Source organism: Seriola lalandi, unplaced genomic scaffold (genome assembly GCF_002814215.2).
Source record: "Seriola lalandi dorsalis isolate HSWRI2012SDOR001 ecotype SW California unplaced genomic scaffold, Sedor1 jcf7180002054678, whole genome shotgun sequence".
Taxonomy (NCBI): Eukaryota; Metazoa; Chordata; class Actinopteri; order Carangiformes; family Carangidae; genus Seriola; species Seriola lalandi.
This window is the reverse complement of record NW_019525231.1, coordinates 1,306,353-1,315,874: the sequence shown is the minus strand read 5'-3', so window position 1 is coordinate 1,315,874 and position 9,522 is coordinate 1,306,353. Positions and strand designations below refer to the sequence as shown.

Below are 9,522 nucleotides of genomic sequence, written 5' to 3'. Positions count from 1 at the left end.
CACCAGAACAAGGCTGAAAGCAGAATGAATGTCCAGAAAATGTTGCTGTTTCTGCGGAGTGTGAGCAACAGAAAGAAGAAAGGTTACATTATTACAGTGTCTTTTGGTGTATTTCTACTTTTTTGCTTCAGTTTAAAGATTAATGCAACAACCACTAAATTCTTCATCTATATGTATATTTGCACATGTACATAGCTGCCTACTTGCATTTGTATGTTATTGTATATAGTATTTCTAATCTTATTTATTCTAGATTCTGTCTCTATTCTTATTTTTTTTAATTATATTTATCCCCTTGTGTTGCTATTCTTGTGTGCTGCTGTCAATTTGAATTTCCTCAACAGGGGATCGGTAAAGGTACATCTTATCTTATATATGTGCCTTTATTTTGTAAATATTAGGTATTATTTTTCTTATGATGTCTTCCTTAAATAATAAAAATAGTAGCAACTGCTTCCATCTAACACTTACGTGAAATATTCTCCATTATGTTCCGTGTTGGTGTTGAGCACCTAGTTAATGAAAAACAGACTGCTGTCCTTCTGCACTTTACCCTGCAGGGATGTTCACCCCATCTGAGACTTAAACACCTGAGTCGCTCACCTGTGGTGGTCAGCGTGCCGTTGGTACCTGGGACAGTGTCACACAGGTCACTGAAGTATCCATCCTCCTTCAGCACAAACACCAGAGAGGCATAACCAAACACAGCGCCGGCAAAGCACAGACACTCCAGCATCCCAGAGGCCAGAGTCAGCCGGTAGAGCATCCTGGTCCCAACCTCGTGTCCCTGCATGCTTCACTCTGTCTCTCTCCAAAAGGTCAAATGTTATCTCACAATATAAGTTTCTCCCTCTGAGAAAGTTGTGGTCTCTCTTCCTCTCTTTTTCTTTTCTCTTCCTATTATTCCTTTCTAAGCAGATTCAGGTCCCAGGAGACTGCGGGTCTCTGCTGCTGGATTATTGTCCCTACAATACAGAACAAAAGCAGAACAGATGTGGGGGAAATAATAACTTTTTTATCTCTCGGTTACAGCTTAAACAGAACAATATGATAAAAACTTTACTTTAAACTTTACATACACTAGTGGACAACTGGCTGGAAATGAAAACAGAGATTCATGAGATGGAAAGACTAACTTTTCTGCTAAAATTGAGAGATTATTTATATGTTGCAAGATGAAACAGATATATACCAGGATGAGATCTACAGCTGGTGGTGCTGTGCACCTGCACAGTTGCATCATAAAATGCCATTGCCTACCTTCAGCCGTTTCTGTTTTTGTTTTTCTGTTTTATTTATTTATTTGTATTATCCAAGTCCACTATGTCCCATATGACATATGTGATATGGACACTGACATGAACATGCTGGCAATACTGGTTTTACTGTTGCATTCATGTTGCTGATCTGTACAATGTGCCTTTTGGGGGGGGGGGGAACTAAACAAAAATTTAAGTTTCAAATAAAACAAAACAAAAAACTTTCAATACACTGAATTGCGCTGAACTCGTACTGAAGTGACGCTCCAACATGAGGACAGTCGACATGAGGCAGCGGCAGTTATCGCCAGGCGGTGTTAGCTCTAATCCAGATTAGTTCCCTTAATCTACGTGCGATGACACATGGCAGAACGTGGGCACAAAACTACCACAAATACTCCCTTAAAACGTGACGGTTACACGTTTTTAATAACATTTATCGCTAAACACAACATGCATTTTACATCATGTACCTCTTTGTACAGTGACTGAAACACAGCATGAGGAGACGTTGCATGAGCTCACCTCAGTCCCTTTACCAAACACGCGTCATTCCGCCAACACCTGCTCTCCCATCTACACGTGAAATGATGTTTACCTTGTCGTTTCTATGTGATCCAGACATTGTCGTCTCCTCGTGCAGGGCCTCTGCACCTTGCACCGCGCCGCAGTTTGTCTATGTGACACGCAGAGCCGCGCCTCACTCACTCCCTCTGTCCGTCTGTCAGAGGTCCAGATATAATCGCAACAGTTGGACACACGGCGGGAAAGGACAGTACACGGGTCATATAATGACACATGGGTCTCTTTTACACACGCAGTAATTCTCCTTAACCGTTTCATTGTGAATTAGAGGCTAATCTTGCGGATTTTCTATTATTTAGCCAACATCATTATAACAGCAACTTTAATTAAACCCTCCCTGAAACTGGAGCCAAAATATACAAGAACAATAAATAGAAACTAAATAATGAGATCCAGTGGCCTGCGGAAATACAGTAATGATTTCTGTTCTCATGCTTCAGTCTCAGTGTCTCTGTAATGATGATGGTGTTAGAAACTGCAGTATTTATGGTGGGATTTTGTACATTACAGGTTAATATTTTTGAATGACTCATTTACAGATTGGGTCTTAATCAAATAGTTAATCATTAATCGTATCATCATCTAAATACTTTTATGTCCCACACAGCTCTCATGGCCTCATCACTAAGGTTTGTCGGTGTTCATTAATGTAATTGCGTTTTTGGTGTTCGACTTTTATTTTAATTTAATGGGAAACCTAGATTTTAACACTGAAGTCATAGCGCTTAAAAAACATCATATCTCTTATGTAAGTGTAACTTATTACTCATTCTTGTTTTTATGTCCATTATTGAATTGTGGTACATTTCCTGTAAGTTAGTGTAAAATCAACTGAAGTGGTTACATACAGTGCAAAAGCACATCTAAAGATCAGTTGATCAATATTTCTTCTCACAGAGACACTAGGAAAATCATCTAACTCTGAAGAGGAGCATTTTGGCCTCTAACTCGTTTTATTTTCCCGTGTTTAAAAATCACCCACATTATGTCCATATTCAACGAACACCCGCAAGCAGTTCTTTTTAATGAAAAAAACCACAGCACACAGCCTGCCAAGTACCAAAAGTTAGCATATGGGAAAACAGCCAATAGCACTTTTATTTTATTTTATTTTATTTAAATTGATAAAATTAAAAAAAATTCATAATCCATAATGACAAGTGAAAGCATATTTTTTAGAAACTTTTGCAAATTTATTAAAAATCGAAAACTGAAATCTCTTATTTACAAAAAATATTCAGACCCTTTGCTGTGGTCCTCCAAAACGGGTCAGGTGCTTCCTGTTAGCTTTAATTATCCCTGACATGTGTCCAGGACTTGGCTGCAGTCCACCAGTGGCAAATTGAATTAATTGGACATAGGTTAGAAAGGCGCACTGCATGTCCGGATAATAACCACAGTTGTGTCTGAAGTCACTCACTCATTCACTACTTCCTGTTCACTGTCCAGGGAGTCCTATGTAGAGGACTATATAGTGAGCTCAACCGTTACATGAAAAACCACTCTCAAACAATACTTGGGTCATACTCTCTGTGCTGTTTTTCCGTCTTTAAACAAGCGCAACCTTTTCTAAAGCTTTGAGGGTTCCCAGGAGCAGATCGGCCTTAATAATTGTGAAATGGAAGTTTAGAACCACCAGGACTCATCCTAGAGGTGGCCATCCAGCCAAACTGAGGAACCAGGCAAGAAGGCTTGGGTCAGGGAGGTGACCAAGAACCAACTGATCACTGTAACAGAGTTTCACAAGTCCTCTGCAGAGATGAGAGAACCCGCTGAAGGACGACCATCACAGTGCTGCCATCTATCAGGCCTTTATGGTAGAGTGGCTAGACTGAAGCTACTCTGAGTAAAAGGCACATGACAGCCCACTTTTTAAGGAATCTGAGAGCCTTGGCGTTGTATGCCTCCGCCAAAACACTTCTTGTGTTCTCGAAATACTGCGTTCACAAGGCCAAAATCGTGTTTTGACAGGTCACTGTGACTTCACCTTTGACCGCCCAAATCTAATCAGTTCATCCTTGAGTCCAATTAAAAACAATATACCTCCGGCTCTGGTTGTTGCCGGCGTAGAGGTATAAAAATTGTCTGGTTTGATGAGACAAAAATTGATCTCCAAACACTATATCTGGTGAGCACCAGCCATAGCTCATCACCTGGCTCATACCATCCCTACTGTGAAGCATGGTGGTGGCAGCGTCATGCTATAGTGGGGCTTTTCAGCGACAGGGACGGGGAGACTGGTCTTCACCTCCGGTGCGTCTTCATGTGTGTATTGAGGTGGGCGCTACGAGAAAACTTGCGGCCACAGGTCTGGCATGTAAATGGCCTGACGCCCGAATGCAGCAGTTCATGGCGCCTCAGGTGACTCCGTCTGATAAAGCTCATCCCACACTGCTCACACACCTGAGTCCTCTCCCCTGTGTGCGTGAGCCTGTGACGTTTTATCATGCTCAGGAAAGGGAAATCCTTCCCACAGTAGTCACACATGTACTTGGATCGTCCAGTTGCTCGACTGGCCCTGAAAGCTGCAATATCATTGCTTCTACCTTCACTTTCAAACTGGTTTCCTTGGTAACTGGATGTGTCGCCATCTGCGGTGTGCTGCCCATATAAGGATAAATCATGGATGTCCAATGTTCTTGATGTGTGCTGGTTTCCTGATGAAAGCGAGCTGCTGTAACACATGAGCGCTGGGGTGTCAGGCAGAGCGCTGCCCAGAGGGAATGCTCCAGAGTCCGTGTACATCTGGATCTCAAAACCCTGATCTATGTTCTCAACTGGGGTGTACAAGCCTGGACTTTCTGCCTCTCTTTTAATATGAAAGTCTACATCAGTTTGACAGCCTCCAATCGGAGACGCACTGATGAACAGGTACTGCTTCTCTACAGATTGCTTGTAGTCCGTGTGTAGACCTTCACCCACCTCTGGAGGGTCGGCTGCATCCGGATGCTGAGGGCACTCGGCGGGTGAGAGTACAGGAGGAACTAGTGAAAAGAAGAGTAGGAGCAAAGGTCCTCAATCCTTATAAAAATTATATGATGTTACTTATTACACAATGTCATTATATTGACCTTTCAGCTCTGATTGTTCTTCAGGAATTTCCTCATGTTTTATATTAGCTGGCTCACACTCCAAGTCTGCCAACCTTAAGGTTTCCTGTGACACACAAACAGCAAAGCAAAAGTTTGTGCCGCAGCCCACAATGACCATATCAGAACTATATTTACGCTATAATAATAGGGTTATGATTAATACAGGTCTCCCCATTATTATGTCAGAAGAGGAAAAGGTCTGATAGGTCTGAGCCTTTTTTAGTGCACAACTGGTGTCACAAGTAGAAGTGCTGATTAGCCTGAAAAAGTGATAATCAATCACATGCTTTCTTCTCATGATATCTAATCAATTCGGGACATGCCTCTCTTGTATCTCCGCTTGTAGATTAGACTAAATGGGTCTAAATAGTCTGAACAAGCCTCACCTCCTCCTGCTCCTCTACAAGTCCTTCTTCATTCCTCCATCGTGTGTTGCTCTGCATCTGCATCTGATCAGACTGCAGCCGTGGTCCGTCTCCATTGTTTCCTAAAGTTTGGCAAACGCTCAATAAATGAAACTCTGCACTCCACAGCAAATACTGAGATGACACTGTCATAGCAAAATCCAACCAAAGAACAACCAATCAAGTGCAAACCTCCCTGATTGGAAGAAATCTTCTGTCATCTAATGTTTCATCGACAGGAGAGTTTGTCACCATACGTTTCGATAGCTTCAGTAGTTCTCTGTGGTTATTGTCAGGTTAAATCTGCTTCCCAAAGACGTGCAGCACTGTAAACGTCCCTTTAAACATTTCTTTTCTTAATTACATTTACAAACGTGTGTTTCTGGCCCAGTGTGGCTTCTCATCAGGCACAGCCGTACCTATTTGATACCTCTTTATCTGATGAAACGTTGTACTTTTTCTAAATGTAATTGAGAATGAATTAACAAAGGGAACATCCCAAAGAGTTGATATTAGATACTTGAATTAAGACCAATCATCAGAATTACTCTCAATTATGTAACATCAAATAATCAGAGTATGGCACATATGAGGGGGGTGTTTATCTGCTAAATTTTTTAGCTGTGACCATGCACACACCTAACACCAATCACACCTGAAGTACTTGGATTTTCAACACAACTGACTCAAACACAAATGACGGGCACCTCCATATTCCGGCTCAGAGTTGTTGAGGAAGCCTGTGTCACAATCTAGTTTTAAGACCTTCTAGTTCATATAGTGGTTGTTTGTTGTGTGTTTTATCAAACTGCTTCTGCTTTTTCCTGTGTCACAAGTAATTAACACACAGGAAGGTAGTATTACTCCATCATAGAATTACTGTATGGCCAGACTTATTTTCATTATCAATATGTCTGACAATTATTTTTCTTTAATAATGGACTGATTGCTTAGTCCATTGGTTCTCATACTTTTTCACATTAAGGACAAGCAATCTAAACTGACACAAATTAGACGACAGACCCCCCATCTGATAAGATTTTTGATAGTAGATGTTTTATTATAGAAAGCGTTTGAAACCAATGAGAAAAATAGTCACACATTCTGTCCTTGTGTTAGTTATGGGTGGAGTTACAGTGAAAATAAATGTTTTCCACTTTTTGCTGGGAGCCCCCAGTTATCCCCTAAAGGACCCCCGGACCCCCCTTTGAGACCCCTGGTTTAGTCTATAAAAAGTCACAAAATAGTGGGGAATGCCCATCATTGTTTCCTGAGATCCCATTCACATATTCATATTGCTTTTGTTGTCTGACCAGTAGTCAAACCCCAAAGATGCTGAGTATTTTTGCATAAAAAAGAAACAAACAATTAATGAGTAACAAGAACAAGTTAATTCTCTAAATTGACAAATAGATTAATTAACTTATTTATTTAATCTCAACCCGGTAAAATCCCACTGAGGTTAGTAACCTCTTTTTACCTAGTGAGACTCGGTCAGGACGCCAGCATCATTACTGCTCTGGGGAAATAATAAAGCTGCTTTGAACGGTGAGGGGTCAGTAGGGGCCTGGGTCTGTAGTCTGAAGTAACAAGACACTGACTTCAGTCCGAGCTTGGTCACTTCACCGAGGGGCCGGTGGTGGATACACAGCCTGTCTGCAGAGCTCGCAGTCACTGGGGCTGTGTTGTGGGGGAACGTGCTGCCTATTATTTACAGGCCTGTGTCTGCATGCTTACACATCTTACCGTCAACACGGCGCTGCTGTTTCTCTCTGCTCAGCTGCACGCGGAGCACGGCACAGTAATCACACACGAGCTGGTTGATCTCTGTCACGGCGGAAACGACCAGTTTCTCCATGATAGAGGACAACTGAGTGTGAAACAAAGCCTTAATGTTTTCCTCCATTACCGCCACTGCTCGACCCCTTTTTGTTTACAGCCTACAGCTCGCCCAGTGTCCAGTGGAGTCGCACGAGTTCTTCTTCTTCTCTTCTTCGGTCTAGCAGTCTGAACCCAGCGGTGGCGTTTTGCTGCCCCCCTCAGTCCGGACAACACAGGGAGCTGCAATGACTTTTTTTACAAACTTTTTTTATGACCACTTTAAGGCCACTGTATTTTGTCGTGTTTCTGGCCACCTAGGAGATTGAAGTTGATTATTAACTCTCTTTTATCTCTTTCTGGTTAACTCCTGAAGGAAATATGTGGCTCTTAAGCTACTAAATGCTCCATTGTGTTCACCAACTAGTTATATAAGTTATATAAGAGAATGTTAAAAATGAATTTAAAAAATAGAAAAATAAACAAGGTTATTGTGTGGTGCTCATCACATTTTTTATTAAGGATGAAAAATAAGAAGTTAGAAGTCATGCACTTTTTCACAAATCCACTGTTGAGCTTTGGAGCAATCATCATCATTCCAGGTGTTCTGCTGTCTGTACCATAAGGTGCTGACACAACCGTCCCTCACTCCTGCAAACCTTCCCCTGGGTTCAACTCCTATCCAAAACCTGTTCAAACATGGTCAACCAAATGACCAACTGGAGTTATTGCAGAATAAAATGCACTGTTAATCCACAAACTGGCTCTAATGTAGCAATGAAGAGAGGTGAAAGGCTTACCCTGTGCTGTTCAGAACTGAACCATCCACCCATTTCCATGTTCCCTCTCTGTCCCTGTTACTCAGACCAATCCAGAATTTGCGTTTGAAGGAGTTGATGAATACCTGCAATATAACCCAAAGTCAACAAAACTGTGAGAATTGTTCTGACAGCATTAATGTGAATATATTACAGTAAAACAGCAAGATTAGGGAACAAAATCTTTCATTTGTTTTCTATTACCTGCTCTTCTTTGCTGTTTACAACAATTAGATCTGCCCCTCTGTCTTTGCAGTCCTGCCTGCTGTCCTCCCAGCTCTTTTGTCCAGATGAAATGAAGTAAAAACTGTTGTTGAATGACTTACACCCATCCTTACAGAAACGATCTGCAAGTTTGGACAATTCAAGAAGTGAAAGTGTCAAATGTCAATCACAAACACACAGAAATAGGCTCAGACACAGAAAGCAAACTCTACACTCACAGATTTCAACCAAAGTCTGTTTTCTGTTTTCATCCCCGCTCTTGATGTGGGTCTGCAGTTTGATTCTGCCTGTGAGGGACAGTAAATTCACAGTCAGATCAGTCAATTCACTTCTGATCCACCACCAGTGGTCATTTAACAGCACGGGAAATCTACAAACTACTGTGGACTTGGGGTGACTGAATATATGTTTAACAGCACAAATCTCACTTTCTGTGTGAAAATAAAATACACTTTCTTACAGTGAACTCCTACGCCCATAATGCCAGCCAGGAGGAGAATACACAGCAGACCCAGGCACATAGTCGCAGCCCTGTAAAAAGTCCTGCCTGGGACAAACAATAAAAAATAAGTTGTTTTCAACCATCAACCATCAGAAGTAGCATTAAAAAGACTGCTTTTGATAAGGAGTAGTCTATTGTACAATATTTGTGTGTGTGTGTGTGTGTGTGTGTGTGTATGTGTATTACTCACCTGGCTGCTGATACAGGGTACTCTGGGTCACAATTCTTCTGGCATTTAGACTGAGATAGTCTACGCTTTCATAGATGTTCACTGTCCTCTCCTCCGCCTCATCAAGCTCTCCAGTTGTATTTACGGCTCTTTCTTCCATCTGCATTTGTTCACCAGGATCATTGTCTTAAATGTACTGAGACATCTCTCTTTCAGTCTGCCTGGTTTCAGATATATTATATATATATATATACCAAACTCTGAATAGTTGTGTTTTGTTGTTCTCTACAGCATCACACTTCCCTGTATGCTATGGCGCAGTCCCTTCTCACTTCTGTTACACTTTCCTCTTTACCCACCTGACTGTAGCTGACAGATGCACCCAGGAGATGAGGTGTTGCATCAGCTTCTGTGCAGTAACAGTGTGAAGTGGTGATTGTAATAATTTCTCTTAGACATCACTGACATTTCCTGAGTAAATGATAATGCAGATGACAAAGTGAAAATTAAAATCAAAAAAAGATTGGTCTATAAGGAGTTGCCTTTGCATTTACACAATCAAGTGTGACAGTATGATGATGGTGTTGCATATGGTGTTTTTGCACACTGCACTTAGATATACCTAAAATAACCAACATGTTTACTGTATA

General features: G+C 41.4%; 2 protein-coding genes and 1 long non-coding RNA gene across 3 annotated transcripts; all 3 read right to left on the bottom strand.

Moving 5' to 3' along the window:
- Positions 1-898: 898 nt before the first annotated feature.
- Positions 899-2,674, bottom strand: LOC147818205 (uncharacterized). The gene is made up of 2 exons (XR_015438201.1): positions 1,858-2,674; positions 899-965 (listed from the first exon to the last, which is right to left on the bottom strand). It is a non-coding gene; the product is annotated as an uncharacterized LOC147818205 (long non-coding RNA).
- A 341-nt stretch (positions 2,675-3,015) lies between these two features.
- Positions 3,016-7,322, bottom strand: LOC111666633 (uncharacterized). The gene is made up of 4 exons (XM_023422012.2): positions 7,087-7,322; positions 5,323-5,423; positions 4,916-5,000; positions 3,016-4,828 (listed from the first exon to the last, which is right to left on the bottom strand). The coding sequence occupies exons 1-4, from the start codon at positions 7,244-7,246 to the stop codon at positions 4,089-4,091; spliced, it is 1,086 nt and encodes a 361-aa protein (XP_023277780.1). The 5' UTR covers positions 7,247-7,322; the 3' UTR covers positions 3,016-4,088.
- A 337-nt stretch (positions 7,323-7,659) lies between these two features.
- Positions 7,660-9,154, bottom strand: LOC111666593 (CD209 antigen-like protein 2). Its single transcript, XM_023421970.2, has 6 exons — positions 8,894-9,154; positions 8,662-8,748; positions 8,420-8,488; positions 8,181-8,323; positions 7,959-8,062; positions 7,660-7,847 (listed from the first exon to the last, which is right to left on the bottom strand). Exons 1-6 carry the CDS (start codon positions 9,036-9,038, stop codon positions 7,697-7,699), a joined length of 699 nt encoding a protein of 232 aa, XP_023277738.2. The 5' UTR covers positions 9,039-9,154; the 3' UTR covers positions 7,660-7,696.
- Positions 9,155-9,522: the final 368 nt, after the last annotated feature.

Bases quoted from the DNA above. Each gene is read 5' to 3' on its own strand.
- LOC111666633 (XM_023422012.2), bottom strand. From the start codon at position 7,246: ATGGAGGAAAACATTAAGGCTTTGTTTCACACTCAGTTGTCCTCTATC. The intron at 5,424-7,086 runs GTAAGATGTGTA...GCCAAACTTTAG, and splicing joins ACAGCAGCGCCGTGTTGACG to GAAACAATGGAGACGGACCA. The intron at 5,001-5,322 runs GTGAGGCTTGTT...TGTGTGTCACAG, and splicing joins TTGTAGAGGAGCAGGAGGAG to GAAACCTTAAGGTTGGCAGA.
- LOC111666593 (XM_023421970.2), bottom strand. From the start codon at position 9,038: ATGCAGATGGAAGAAAGAGCCGTAAATACAACTGGAGAGCTTGATGAG. The intron at 8,749-8,893 runs GTGAGTAATACA...TGTTTGTCCCAG, and splicing joins TACCCTGTATCAGCAGCCAG to GCAGGACTTTTTACAGGGCT. The intron at 8,063-8,180 runs GTAATAGAAAAC...GTTATATTGCAG, and splicing joins TAAACAGCAAAGAAGAGCAG to GTATTCATCAACTCCTTCAA.